Here is a 15,587-nt window from a genome sequence, read left to right as displayed (position 1 = left end):
GTTCCTGATTACACCTGGATAGCCCCATGGTTTTCAAAGCTTTCCAGACCCAGAACTAACTGGAGATGTCTGCAAGACCAAGACAATTGTGGTTTTCTTTACATATTGAATTTCTAACCCTTCTTAATGAAGTTATACTTCTGATCCACTAAACTTCCTCCAGAAAGATTTTACCAAGCAAACCACTCTCACCACTGCAATGTAAACCAGCTCTGGGAAGGACTATGCCTTGGTAGCAAAGGGCTGATAAATAAATACAAGAGCCTTCTGGTTTGCCACCCCATTTTGGTATCATTTTTTGCCCCTGGAAGAAGAGACTTCTTTGGTTTGTTTTTTTATTTTTTTAAATAAAATCTTTAGCCCACACCCAAATCTTTTAATTATTCGTTCACCACAAAAACTGCCCAATATTGGGAGGACCTTTAAGCACAGCTCTCCCAGGACTCTAAGCAAGCAGAGCAGTCATTGCCATGTTCAAAATGACTAAACCAAGGTCAAACAAAAGGACAAATTAGTTGCTCATTCTGATGAAGTCATTCACTTCTGTGAGTATTTTTAGATTTTGTTAATATATTTTATATGTCTTAACAGGCTGTTTATATCAGAATCAGACCATTTTTGGACTGGGTAGATCAAATATACGGAATGACCCAAATTAGCACTGAAAATAAGAACTCAAAGAGAACTATCTGGCAGTTATGAAGCTGGATTTTTATGTGTTATTACAACAATAAGCTTCTGATGACTTCTGCATTAACACATAACTGATGACACTCTGCTCCAGGGGGCTTGGAAAAAGCATATCAGAAGAGAGTGGGATTTGGAATCAACCAGCACATGCAGGCAACAGAAAATGGGCAATAGCTCAGGGGGTGATGCTCTCTAGAAAAAGCCAAGACCTGTTGCTTGTAATGATTAGAAATTATTATCATAAAATTCCATCCCTGGGGACAGAGATAATAAAATCACAGAATCCCAGAATGGTTTGGGTTAGGAGGGACCTTAAATCCCATCCCATTCCAACCCCCCTGCCATGGCAGGGACATTTCCACTATCCCAGTTTGCTCCAAGCCCTGTCCAGCCTGGCCTTGGACACTGCCAGGGATCCAGGGGCAGCCACAGCTTCTCTGGGCAGGAGAGAGAAACAATTCTACAGAAACTGAAAAACCGCCAAGCATCGATTGGTGTTTGGCTGTGCTTGAAATCTGATTTCAGAAGGGTCAGAGCTTTGGGTTTAAAACCTGGAGGAACCAGAAGGTTGCACTGCTCTGTTTTCTCAAGATCCCAAGCAGGAGCTGTTACTGCAGTGATCCAAGGGCAAGAGATGCTGCTGCTTCTCTGAGATGAGGCACAACTTTTTATTTTTTTGCTTTTTTTTTTTTTGAGGGAGAAAATGTTATAAACACATTTTCTCTTTATCACATATGATAGAAAGCTCTAAGGGGAGAATAAAACTGTTTTTCCCTTGAGTCAAAGTCAAAGTCATTTGAGAAATCAAATGACTGTATGTTCCTCTGGTTGCTGTGCAACTTGCAAGCATCTTAAAAGTGCCTCTTCTCTGCCTAATAGCTCATTTCTAAAATCTGCTTTCTCAGTTGTATCTGATGTTAGTTCTTCAAATGGAGACAAATTCACACATCATGAAAGAGCAGCTTTAAAGAGCAGATTGGCAAAAGGGAATGGAAATGGAAAAAGCCATTAAATTTTCCAATCAAGCTGGTCCCAACCTCAATGAAAATTGCCTAAGGGAAATTTAAGCACACCACACAAAGAAACTCTCCCTAGTGTCATAAACCACCAAATGCTGTGTTTATTAAAGGTAAGGCCAAGCACTTACCAAAGCACACTTTTACTAATTTGTATTAGTCCAAGTTATTAATCACAGATTTAAGATCAGTAAATACTGACACTTTTATCTCCTGTTGGCTGAAAATTTCCAGTGTGCAGAAACACTGGAATTCAGAATTATAATGAAGAATTCAACCAAGCCATGGTGTGCTGCCTAAAGAATTGATTGGGTTTTGGTAACTTTGCTTCTAGATGCTGTTAACTAAACTAAACTAAACCTCCAAATTCATTGACCAAACTAAACCATTGAATGCTCCATTTATTAAAGGTTGTCTAAGGTTCATCGTGCTATATCAATGCATACAAAATATGAAAATATATCCTTTTAGGTGTGAAGTAGCCTGAAACTCTGATAATATTGTGGAACTTTTGTTATCATCCATAATTTCAAATTTCTTCACAAAGTTTAGGAAATTTCTACTCTGTAAATAGCAGAACAAAGGTCTGGAAAAGCAACCTGATATCTTCAACACTACTTATACCAAGACCTTTCCCAAGTGAAAGTTAATTTTCCACAGAATTAACCCCAAATATGGGTTTTTTTCACTTTTTTGCAAAGCCTTTCATGTGTCACGGACAGAAATAGTGCCTGAGTACATCTCAGCCTTTTATCACTTCACATGAATCCTTGTGTGACAGGATTTGGCATCAGTTAAAGCTTCTGCACAATGAAAAGCAGATAAAAACCTGCACATTGTCCCATTTTGTGGAAGGTCCAGAGTCAGAGCACCAGCAGCTCTACTAACAGAACATCTGACTATCAAACACTATTTCCCCAACACTTGACAAGCACAGCATTGAGCATTTTATCCAAGGACTGCTGCACCACAGGAGCCTCCAGTGTCTGCCACAAACAGCAGCAAAGACATCACCACCAGACAGGATGGAGAATGCTCTGACAGCTGCAATAGTGACAAGAAATGGCATCAAAAGGTGGCATTTGTGCTCAGTTCACTGAGTGTAGGAACTAAACATTTGATGCTGTATGGGGTTTGGCTTGGGTAGAGTTAATTTTCCTCACAGCAGCTGGGTTTGGCTTTGTGCAGGAACAGGGTTGATAACACAGAGATGTTTGAGTTATCAGTGAAAAGAGATTAGTTTTGAGTTATCACACAGCCAAGGGCCTCTCCTGCTCCTCACCCTCACCAGTGAGGGGTTTGGGGGGCACAGGGAGCTGGGGGGACACAGCCAGGACAGCTGATCCCAGCTGACCCCAGGGATATCCCAGACCATATGGCATCACCCTCAGCACATACAGCTGGGGGAGAAGAAGAAAGTGGGAGATGTTTGTTTTCCCAAGATCACCTGATGGAGCCCTGGGGATGGCTGAGCTCCTGCCTGCCCACGGGAAGTGGTGAATGAATTCCTTGTTTTGCTTTGCTTGCACACATGGCTTTTGCTGCACCTGTCTTTATCTCAAGCCCACGAGTTTTCTCACTTTTCTTCTGCAATTCTCTCCCTCATCCTACTGGCAGGAGTGGGTGAGTGGCTCCTGGGGCTGAGTTGCTGGCTGAAGCTTGTGGTGGTACATGGCATTGTCCAGGGTGCTCCCCACCTGCAGAAGCATTTCTGAAGGAGCTAATCCCAAAACCAATCTCCTTCTCCATCACCTGTTGAGCAGAACCTGTCCCCAGCTGAAGACAGAGCTCACTGCATGGCAGGGAGATAAATGCAACTCAGAGTCCCTTCCTGTGAGCACAACACCACTGTGTTAGCTCTGAGCAAGGTGCTCAGTCCTGGCTTTTGAAAATGGGGATAAATATCTTTGCCTTTCCAAGAAATGAGATCAGCAACTCCAGTCATAGCTGGGAAGCACTCTAGAGATTACTGCAGTGCAAAGTCTTTTATGTTCTCTTTTTCTTCTCTCAGCCCTGCCAGGGTCTTTGTGTAACATTTGGCTTGCAGGTGGATTGTGCTATTAGAGAATTTCATTTTCAATGTTCATCACACTCATTGCTACCTAATCCTATACCAAGGGGAACATTTTTAAGGGGAAAAAAGCAGCTGCTGGATGGAGTGTCTTTTCCTTAATAACTAATCTTTACTGATATTTTTAAGTCACCTAAATTCCACTTCTTAGGAATTAAATGCTTTCTGCATGCTGTCAAACACAGAAATTATGTTCCACCCCTCCCCTCCCCTTATCTATGGGGAAATCCCTGATCTCTCACAGTCATAAGTAATTTAGGATCAGACACAGATGGGCTGAGATGTGAATGCCTCAGGGAGCAACTGAAATAGCTCCCTGATAGACATCACAGGGGCTGAGCACAGCATCTCTGTGCATTTATTCTGATTATCGTGACTGCTGCCAACAGCCTCTTGTTTGGAGTTTGTTGGAGTTCTTGTCTGTGCTCTCGCTGCGGATGGTGAGGGCCAATGCTCTTCATAGATGAATAACCACTAATTTGGAACTGCAGAGCTCTGTCTTAATAAGCAGGACTGAGTTCTTCTATCAGTCAGCTCCAGCAGCTTGCAGGGAGGTCACCACTGAGAGCCAAGCACGGCATGGGAGCCATGAAATTCCCTTTAGTTCCCATCTGACACTCCTTTCCATGGGTCAGACCTCACCCCAGAGCATCTCAAACCTGCAAGGCTGCTGAATATTATTACATGCTGCTGCCCTCTGCAATGAAAGCTATTGAGGCTTTGGAAAGGCAGATTTTCTCAGGAGCACAGCTAGATTCTGCAGCCTGAGTGCAGTGTCTGATGTAGCAGCATAAGTATATATTTTAGAGAGGTCTGCAAAGAGTGCAGATTTCCAGTGAATCCCTGTCTCCCATGAAAAGCATCAATGCCATTGCCATTCTCCAGCAGCACCACACACTTCAGGGCCACTCCAACCCCTCTGCCTCCATCTGTGCCAAGAACAAGATCTTCTGAGGAAGAATGGAGATGTGGTGGTTGCATCAGTTCAATTGCCCTTAAGGGAAATTCAGTGGGCAACACTCAGAGAGCCTCATTTCTAAATTAGCCCAAGACAGGAGAGAGGAACTCTGTGGCCTAATTTGATGCCTGCTGCAGAGCCAGTGAGCCCTGTGAGAGCACATATTCCAGATAAGGAATGCCAGCCTCCTCGAGTTTGCAGTGTCGCAAAACAGTGAGATTAATAAGAAAACCCTCTTTTGTAGCACATTTCTTTTTAAAGTTCAACCTTGTTAATGACAGCAAAGTTATTTACATTCTGCTGCCGAAGTGTGAGCTGCAGAGGGTAAACACCTAATGGCTGTTCATCCTGTTAATTAAGTACTTTCTGCAACGGGAGAAAAAAATAGGGAGAAATGAGACAAAGTAGTTGGAGGGGGGGCTGTGTAACGTGGGGGAAAAGGACTACACAACTCAACATTCCTCATCAGACACTTCCAAGAGATAATAGATTTTTGCAGGATGAATGTCCTATCAAAAACACAGCTGCTACTCACATGCCTGTTAGCACCAGCAGTGAAACACTGATGAAAATCCAAATGGCAGCATTCCTGCCATTAAGGAGATCACATGGCTGAGCTGGACCAGTCCTCCCAAAAAACCAGGTGCTACCCAAATTGCTCAGACCTTCAACTGGTGAATAAAACAAACTCCAGATCCTCCACGGATGAACATATGGCCTCAAATTAGATGGGAATTTAGTTTAATGTGTTCTTAAAATATTTTAAATTATGATGACACATGAATCTTAACTGAAGATCTCCTATCCATAATAGAACTCTCAGGTGGTAGCAGACATAAACTCAGCTTAAGTGATAGCAAGTAGAAATTCAGCAGTGATGTGAATGCTGGCAAAAGGAGAGAGGGAATAACCTCTAAAAGCCTGCCACTGTTCCATCAAAATTCATGGCTTTAACACCTTCAAGTTGGATTGGCTTAAATATTTAAATCAAAAGGTCCCACGTATCCTAGGACAAAAACAGATGCCTGCAAATCCTGGATGCCTACCCATGAAAGAAGCAATTATAAAGTCTTTAAGCTTGAAATTAAATCCATCTCCAGCCCGAGTGCTTAAATGTGTGTTTAGCTGCAGGTTTGTATTTATGGCCTGTGTCAGCAGGATTAAAGTGCATTAAGTTCTGCCCTGAATCAAAGCAAGGTGCTGAACGCTGCTCCTGGAGCAAACACCCCACCAGAACAGCTTCCTCTGGGTCAGACCATGAAGAGCCCAACAGAAACACAACTTTTCTGAATTTATCCTAGCAGACAGCTGACTGCAGCTGATAAATAAGTTCCTGAGGGAGGTATTCCAGCAAAAACCCCAGGATGCAGCTCCCTTACAAAGATGCAGTAGGTCTGGGCTGGGTTTCCAAAGGCAGAGTGCTGAATATGAGCAACACACCCCACAGAGAGGTAACTCCCAACACACACCTGGATCCCAAGAGCTGAGCAGAGGATATCAGACACAGAAGCATTGGAAAAAGCACACTTCTCAGAGACAAATCTATCAGCATTTCCTAAGCCCTCTTTCAGGCAGCACTTCAGGAGTTACAGATTTTGGAAATGAATGCTGGGAGCTCTCAGGGGCTTTCGCAGAAGTGGGGAAGGTATTGACTTCCAAGTAAAAGGCTGGGTTCATTCTCTCTAGTGAATTACTAACATTTACATTAAGTAAGTGATAAGTAAAGCAAACATGAAAATTTTAAAAGTCATTCACAAGTATTTTTAAATACATACTTACTTCACCCAATAAGTGTTAATAAAAAGTTCCAAAATTACCTTTCCTTTGCTTCCTTTGTGACCTGGGACACATTTACACTGAAATGGTGCAATTTTGGATTCCTCTTTCTTTCTACCTCATCTTCTCCTGAGTGAGTAAATTTACTCCAATATCCACGAAAGAGCAGACTAGCACACTATAAAAACACTTCCCACCTCCTTGGGAACCTCCCAAGGCTGCCTCTGCTCCTGAGTTTTATCACCCTTGCTTTGCTGAAGGATGTTTACTCAGCCAGCTGGGGCTTGGAGAGAATAAGAACAAAACCAGCTTTTAAATGTCAGTCTGCACAAGAGCGCAGTTCGGGGAAGTCATGACAAACCCATCCCTTCATCTCACTTCTCCTGGAGCCACCTGTGAGCTGGTGACTGTTCTCAGTCTGGATCATGATGGACCTGATTTATGCATGAGGTGCAAGAAGTGGGGAATCTCAGTTCTCTTCTGAATGGAGCTTCATAACTCACTCCTCAAAGCCACAGGAGCGAAGCTGAAACTCACAGAAATCAGGTAAATAACAATGATCACTTCTACATCCAAATGAGACAATCCATACCCATAGTTTTTCCCCAGAGTTTATTATTTCAGGGTGTCATTCAAAGTGAAGGATGAAATAATATGATTTACTCTTCTCCACTGACATAAAGCTGACTCCGAACACACTTCAGACCTTCAGACTGGGCAGACTGAACACTTGGCTGGTACAATACACAAGGCATCACTTCTCCTCTCCAGTTCCTGTTGTCTATAGAAAGCCCATCAATCATCTCCTGTTCCTTGGCTTTGGCTTCCCAAGAAGACTGATGGGAAACATGAAGTTAAGGGAACTGTCAAACTCACTAAATCATTCTTGAGCATTGTGAAAATGGTAGCAACCTCTTTAGCTTTCATCATATTTCCCGTCTTTGTCCAGGAGATCATTAAGTAAGAGGAGCAAGGCACCAAAAATGACTTAAAGGGATGATCCTGGCATTTTCTGCCCGCTACACATCACCATAACGCAATCCGAGTCCTTGTCCTTGACCTACATACCAGTCTTAGGGTGCTTTTTTCAAATTTGTGCATGACAAGATTAGTCAGAGATGATTTTGCTGTCAAAAGACAGTGTTGTGCAGTTCTGCTCCGTGACAGCTGCAATATGTGGCTAACCTTCATCAAGTGAGAACATTCCGGCGTTACGTGAACGATGTACCAAATAATGCTGCTCCCTCAAATAAACATTCCAGTCCACTTTGTCAAACCGGTGAACCATCAGAACATTATTTCTTCTTCCAAGCCTGGAGAGGAGTTAAGATTTAAGTGCCACTTGTCCTGATTTTTGCAACGCGATGCAGCTGTACAGGTTAAATTTCCGTGACAATTTCCAAGACGGAACAAATAGATCTGGCAAGTGCACAAGCCTGGAGAGGAGGGGCTCTGAGTCATGCAGCTCCAGTGATCAGCAGGGATGGCTCTTTTAAGGGTGCAAATGCAGACAGATCTCCCCAGCTGCCACCCCAAAATGCTGCTGGTAACAGCTCAGTTAGTGCCACGCTCGTGGAAGATTTTCTAAGGTGGTCAAGTGCTGCTGGGATGGAGTTTGGGAGAAAACAGCTTCATTGAGCACAGGCCACTGCTCAACAGCAGATGGGAACACTGCTGCTTACAACAATGCACAAGGGAAAGGATGCTGTTGGAAAATGGAAGGTCCCATTTGGACACCCAGTGCTTTTGAAAACCCTAAACTTGTGCTTTGTGGCGCAGGACAGACCATGCCATGGAACACACCGTGGGATATGGATGTTCCCTAGAAACCGAGAAAAGCTTCCACAAGGAGCAGATCTGCTTCCCTCACCTAGTCCTAATAAAGATCTTTCCATGACCTGCTATGATTTCCTCCTAGAAATCTGAAAGTAAAAGCCTCTTTATTACTGTTCTGAGCTGTGCAAGCTCAAGCAAGACTTTTCATTGTGCCTTTAAAGAGCACAATACAAATATTCAGCCCTGTATCATTATTCCTCCAGGCAGTATGGCAAGAAAACAGACAAACCCACAGGAGAATAACTTTGCTTTGCCTGCAAGCAAGGAAAGATCTGTGGCCATCCATCAAGATACCTGAATGCCTTTCAAAACAGGTAAACAAGGTGCAGGCGACGGGCTTTGATTTTCACAGACCTCACACTTCATTTTTCATGCATCTCTGATATTTTTATAAGCTCTTTTTATACACTAAGTGAAGTGCCCTTAGAAATTTGCCAGGTTTATGCATGCTCCCTGGAGAGGGATGCTGTGCTTCTGACTGCAGCCACGCAGTTGACAAGAGTCAAGACACAGCGGAAAAATATGCGGCATGGCAGGATTGATTATTCATTCACTCCAGAACTGCATCTCAGGAGGTGCTTGCCTATTTAAATGTCCTGGAAACTTAAAAAAAAAAAAAAAAACCAACCAAAAAAAAAGCAACCCTAAAAAAAACTCAAACAAACAAGAAAACAAACAAACAAAAAAAAAAGCTGAAGCTGTTGAAGCTTCATCCTGAAGAGAAAAAACAGCAAAGAGCACTGGATTTAAATTAGGAAAGCAAACAATTCTACTTCTCTCCTTTCCTGCCATTTGATTAGAGCAGAGTGAGGAAGAGAGACAGAGGTTAAGGGGCTCTGAGAGGGAATTTCTCTGTGCACTCCTTTGATCTAATTCTGTGGAAGTGCTAAGCAATACAGTCATAGATAATATAATGTTTTTTCTGAGTGCCTTGCATTGTGTAGACTTCTTACAGACACATAAACTAAACCTGCACAGCTCTTTGCCAGCACCAGAAAAACACATTAAAACCCTCACCGCTGTGATGTTTCACTTCATTTTGAAGATGTGAATGACCTGTGATAGAGAGCAGGAAAGCAGGAGTAATGTGACTGTATATTGCTATTCTTGTGGCTCAGCAGAATGTTAGATACGAGGCGAAATCTGCCCTTTTAGACCTGATTCACTGCTACACTCTGGTTGTTTTACATTATTGGCAATGTAAAAAATACTTTAGGACATAAAAATTCTCTATGCATGCTGCCTCTGCTTGATTCCCTCACCCAGCCATAGACACTGTACATACAACTGTGCTTTACGAGACTGGCAACATCCTAAGAGATGACTTTTCCCCATCTTTTCTTAGAAACGCAAACAAATTAACAAATGCAGAGCTAATTTGGTGCCAGAAGAGCATGGTGAAGACTGATCCTCAACAGCTGAGTTGTGCCTTTTCCTATTAGGTCCTCAGCACCCTTTCTCCTTCCAAAATTAGTCACGAGTAAAAGAACTAGAAAAGTAATAATATGAAGACAAATGCCATATACTACAGGGAGTTTACAGAAAACCTGCTAGTCTCTTAGACCTTAATTACTGTGATCCTTGGAAAAGAATTTCCTTAAGAGTGCACTGAGAGACCTGATGTGTCTGTGTTGATCCTAACCCATCGTGTACCACGGCTGTCCTCGTTTTTAACTCAGATTCTGTGCCTGCCATGCAAGCAGAGATCACAGCTATTGAGTCCTTCCTGTCTTCTGGAGAAACGATCAGAGTAAGTTGAAACTGAGGACACTTCAGAGGAGAAGGGAGAGGGAGCTTGAGAACATTGCACAGCATGTTTTTACCATTTAATGCCATAAAATGTACCACGGAGCTACCTTAGGGCGCATTTTAATCTTTCCTGTATAATTGATTTTTTTTCCCCTTCTGTGTAAACAGTAATTTACCTTCTAGGATTTAAGGGCTTATTAAAAACAAACAGGAAAAGCAACAAATTTATTCTCCATTGTTTTGGCCCTCCTCCAAAGAAAAATGGTCTTCTTCCTCATAAGCAATGCATTTCTCAGTTTGTAAAATATTTAACACATGTCATGTTTGGGAGTAATCAAAACTTGTAGCTCCCATGGGGTTTTTTTGTGGGGAAAAAAAAACCAGAATGGGAGATTTTTCTAGCCTTTGTAAGACAAACTCCATGATCTCTTCACCCATTTCCCTTTAACAGCTTCTCTGAAAAGAATCCTGAAGTTGACTTTATCTTCCCCATTAAGCTGAAACGGAATCATTTCATATTTTGGAGGAAAATTTCAGGTTTATTTCACTCAAAAAGAAAAAAAGCTGCAGGAAATTTGTCTGAAATCAATGTGAAATTACACATTCTTTGTGCTGAATATAAAGAACTAACAACTGCAGTAACAATTGGCACCCCAGAAAATAACCAAAGTCCACGTTGGATTCTCCTCTTGGGCTACCAGAGATTTGCCTTTTATCAACGTTAGGATGTAAAAAGCTTCTCCATCCAATCCAATCCAATCCAATCCAATCCAATCCAATCCAATCCAATCCCATTTAACATTAAGACATAAAAAGCTTCAGCAGAACAAGGTGATCTACTTTTTTAAAAGTCTGCTGTTTCTCTCGCTTCTATTTTCCTTCCTGTCCCCACAAAAATCCTCCCAGTCTGATGCTCTTCAGTCAGGATTAAAAAACATTTCTCGGTGTCTCCCTGGCAAATGTTCCTACTCATTTTTTTCAGAAGTTGGCAAGGCTGTTTGTATCTTGATGTTTTGTATTGTGCTAATTACCATGATAAGATGGCCTAATTATCATGATAAGAAAGCCTCAGCCACCCTGCAGGATGCTTCAGGTTTTTTGTGAATAACCAGGTGGGATGATAGGCTTCAGTAGCTGATTTCCCAACCTCATTCATTCTGCCCTGCCCACCAGTATTCCACCTGAAAGCAGCACTGACTTTAGCTGGCAACACAGAGCATATTTGCTATCATTTTTAGGCTGGAACTGTCAGGAATATGTCACAAAACATGGAATTTGTCCATATGCTTGGAATTCAGTCAAGTACGCCTAAAAAAAATATATAAAAACTGTCAAGAAAGCAGGCAACGATAAAAAATTTAAAATAAAAGAGCTTCAGGACTGTTCAGCACCACATTTCAAACACGATGAGCTCCTTCAGACTTGCAGCTTCTGAGTGTGAACACAAGGTAGGAGCAGACACAGATTTATAGCTGGATGTCACCAGGGGCACTGAGGGACCAGCAGAGATCACAGCAGTGCCAGGGGAACCTGGAGCTTGTGCATGCAGACTCTGGGCCTCCCTGGCCAGTGGAAAAACAGAAGCAGAATCTCAGGTGCCTCTCAGATTCAAAGAGCATTGACCTGATTACCTGTGCTGCCTTCTCCAGACAGCTTCACCACTTGTCTGTGTCCCTAAAGCACTTGTGGTGTCACCTAACCCCATCATGGAGCAGAAACCACAACCTGACGTGACACCAGGGAGCCTTGCTGACATTCCCCTGGAGCAGCCCAGGAAGGGCAGGAGGTGGCCAAGTGCTGGATCCCGGGAAGTTTGAGGCTTTTCCAGCTTATTGCATTGAGGGGCTGGCACTGGGGAGGGACAACAGCCCAGAGGGATACAGGAAATGTGCATCTTTCACCTCCTGGCTGTTTGTGCCTCGTGCAGCCAGCCAGGGAGGTGGAATGGGTCACACCACGTTGGGTCAGTGCTGGATGTGGAGCAGACAGTGCAAACTGGACTGTGACAGCCTCTCCTGCCACTCACTGACCCTCCAGACACAGCAGAATGTCATACGCACTGCAATTCTGTTCCTCAACCGAGCAACTCAATTCCTCCTTCAGATAACCTGGAACATCACTGGCCAACAGTAATATATCATCCCCTAAATTCTGTCTGGGTTTGGAAAGAGAAAGGAAATCCAGAGCCAGCTAATGAAACTGTTGTCAGCATTCTCCTGGTGTTTATTGAATCAACTTATAAATCTGTGGATTTGCAGGGCTTCTGAAAGGCTCTGTGTCCTTTAGCTGAGGTGTTGCTTCCCTCTCTGGAACTATGGGCAGGAATGGGAATTTCTGGGAACTGCTTCTCAGTTCCTAAAAAATGATGGGCCAAGGATCAAGAGGTGTCACAGGCATGAAGAAACCTTTTCTCCCCATGAGTATTTTCACAATATTTCACAATAACTTGGAGACCTGAGAGTGCACCCATCCTCTCCTGCTCTGCTCAGCTGCTGTCACTTCTCTGGCCCTTTCAAGTTAGTGCTGAATGGGTGCTTGGAAGTGCTTGGTGGCTGCAGGAAGGGAATTGTGTATTATATTATTTCCTGCACTCAAAGAGGAATCTGGTGAGCCTTCAGGAGCCAGGGACCCCTTCCAGCTCTGGGTTCCTGCACAAAAGCAGCCACTGGCAAAAGCTTTCAGAGCTAGCAGACCTGGAAACGTCTGAAGGCTGTTCTTCACAGGGGGATGGGTTACCATGGGATGGGATTCAAGCAGCTTTGAGGCAGAAATTATTGGTGCTGTGGGAGCCACAACCCACTGCAGCATTCCCAGTCCTGCTGCCCTCAATTGTCATCAGATTCACACTGTCACTGAGGTGCCCTGAGCCTCCTGCTTTGTGGCTAATCCATGGGCACATCAAAACCCCACCTGAGAGCCAGCAGCACTGAGCAAACCCACAGCAACTCGAGAAATTAATTATTTCACCCAACACCTTCCCATTTAGGTGACTCTTACCTCTTTCTGGTGATACTTTATTGCTACCTTTAGCTTTGCCAAATCGTGACATTTTTGGGGATCCAGCTCTTCGCTTTGATCATCCCTGTGATTGAGAATGATCTCCAGCTCCCGGGAGCTCCGTGCTTGATCCAAAAGGTCCTTAGCAAAACGCTTGCACTGCTGTGAGAGCTCTTCATACTCAGCCTTGAACTCATTTTCCACCTTGCTCAGCTCCTTCAGCTCCCAGCCCAGCCGGAAGGCGGTCAGGATGGGATCCTCGCTGGATAAGGCAATCAACGAAGGGCTGGCTAAGGCTTTGTAGATGTTCAGCCTGGACCTGGAGTGCCTCAGGCTGTCCACCTCCGAGCTGGAGACACATTCCACGCAGTTGCAGCGGATCTGGTGTGGCCGTGGGATGGTCACCCGCCTTTGGACGAGCAGCTTGATGATCTCGTAGTTGTTGGTGTGAGCCGCCAGCATGATGGGGGTGATGTCCGGGGTGAACTCCGAGAACTGCGTGTCCATCATCAACGTTGGAACCTGCAGGGAGGACAAACCACAAGGGAGGAGGTCAGATCTCACGTGGAGCAGCAGAATTCATAAGTGCCTCCTTTGTGCTTTTGCCACAACAATAGAGGGTTTCTGTAACCCTCTGTGCTTTCCTGCCTGTTGTAGCTATGCTGAGACACAGGCTGCTCTTCTGGAAAAACATTTTCCCCCAAATCCTGCCAATCTGCCTCCTGAGCAGGAACCTGTGACCACTCATTCCTAGTCTGGTGTAAAAGTCAGTCCCATCCCCATCCAAATGCTTTATACATGAATCTGTTCTGAAATGGGTATTGGTTCAGGTGCTAAGTGGGGAAAAAAAAGGAAGGAAAAAGAAAAGGAAGAAAAAAGGTCCAGATATTGCACAAAAAGAAAGGAAAGTCTAGAAAAGAGTGAGCACTGAACAGATTTCCATAACTACCATTATTTGCACTATATATCTGCACAAGCAGGCCAAGAACCTGCTTGTGGCAAGTCCTGCACACACCAAACACCTGTCTGCAGCTGGGCAAAACTCTTCTTCACTTTTCCCTATGGTTGTTGTTTTAAAATATTCTTCAGAGTAAGGATACATTACATAACTGCCCTCAGAATAGACTTGGGTTTTTTTAAACTGATTCGAAAAAAATTATATGTAAAATTAATGAGCCATAGTCCACTACAAATAAGCCACTCCAGGGTGTGCATTATTCAGCTACTGCTGCACTCCTCAAAAGATGAGCTTAATGCACACCCTGTTGTGTCTTATTACTATATGCAGAGTGCAAAATTAGACGGGAATGCTCTTACATCCCAAGCACCCAGTGTGTTTCCATTTGCAGGCAGGCAGCTCTCTTTGTTGTGTGTTAATCACTACTCAAACACTCTGCTCTCCCTGTGCCCACCACTCCTGCCCTGGCACAGCCTGCTGCTCCAGGGGGCATGGCTGGGCTGGGCTGGGCTGGGCTGGGGGAACAGTGGCTCTGCTTCCCTTTCCAAATGTCAGAGATGTCTCGGGGAAATTGCTGCCCAAGAGTCCTAATGACAGGAAACATTCCTCAGTCTGCCTACATCCAAAAGCAAAGCAAGGATAAAGGAGCATGAGGTAAGAAATCCTTCTGTAGGCCACACCTGAGGCTGGTGATGAGACCTCCAGCCATGGGATCCCAGTTCCCTGTGAGTGCAGAGCCTCTGGAGCACTAAAGAGCCAAAGGTGATGGATAAATCCTGACGTGACTGAGGTGGGACAGGGACAGTCCATGGCACACAAGACACTCCCAAAAGTGGGCACCACACCAAGGTGCAGGGTCAGGGACTGCAGCAGGGCTCACAGGGTGGCTGGAGGCATTTGGGAGAATAAATCTGCCCCCCTGGATGTGGCATGTGAGGAGTTAAATCCCTGTGGAGAGGCTTTGCTAACCAGGCTGGTCCCCAGGAGGGAGAGCATAAACAGGGCTCATGGGGAGGGAGAGGAAGCAGTGCTGAGGACTTGCTGTGGGTCATGGAGAGCTGGGTGCCTCTTAGCAAGGTTGGATAAATGTATTTTAAGATATCCAGTAACAAATGGCTGAAAGCAGCTCTCCGTGTAAGGTCTTGAACTCTCTTCCTTTCCTTTGCTTAGCTTGTTTAGGTAGTTTGTTAAATGTCAAGAGAAAGGTGTGGGTTTTTCTTTTTTCTCTTTCTTAGAAGCTTTTTTTTTTTTTTTTAGGTCCTGATGCTTGAATATAACTGCATTTATCTTTCTTCCTGTCCTTTTTCAATCAGTGACTGGCTGCTGTATTCAGAGCCTGTGCCTCAAAGGAAGAACGCTTTCCTCCTCTATCACTTCTATTACTGTCAAGTTTAATCTTGTTTTTCTATATGGAAGCTATTGTACCCAGGGCTGTGAAAAGGATTTTCAGCTTTACACAGATGAGGAATTCATGTTGCTCAGAATATGAAATGGACACTCGAGGAGAAGGTGGTGATGTTACAGGTGGGGATGGTG

General features: G+C 44.0%; 1 protein-coding gene across 2 annotated transcripts in view; it reads right to left on the bottom strand.

Annotated features, from left to right (window-relative positions):
- The window catches only part of TRPC5 (transient receptor potential cation channel subfamily C member 5), a 93,296-nt gene that overhangs the window by 39,024 nt on the left and 38,685 nt on the right, over window positions 1–15,587 (bottom strand). For both annotated transcript variants that reach the window (XM_085060078.1, XM_085060077.1), the window contains exon 3: window positions 13,094–13,615. In XM_085060078.1, coding sequence (XP_084916204.1) covers window positions 13,094–13,615 — 522 coding nt within the window. The remainder of the gene's footprint in view (window positions 1–13,093; window positions 13,616–15,587) is intronic.

The sequence above is a fragment of the Lichenostomus cassidix genome, chromosome 4A (genome assembly GCF_008360975.1).
Source record: "Lichenostomus cassidix isolate B80296 chromosome 4A, HeHo_3.0, whole genome shotgun sequence".
Classification (NCBI taxonomy): Eukaryota; Metazoa; Chordata; class Aves; order Passeriformes; family Meliphagidae; genus Lichenostomus; species Lichenostomus cassidix.
The sequence above is the reverse complement of the archived record's forward strand: the minus strand, read 5'-3'. Positions and strand labels throughout refer to the sequence as shown.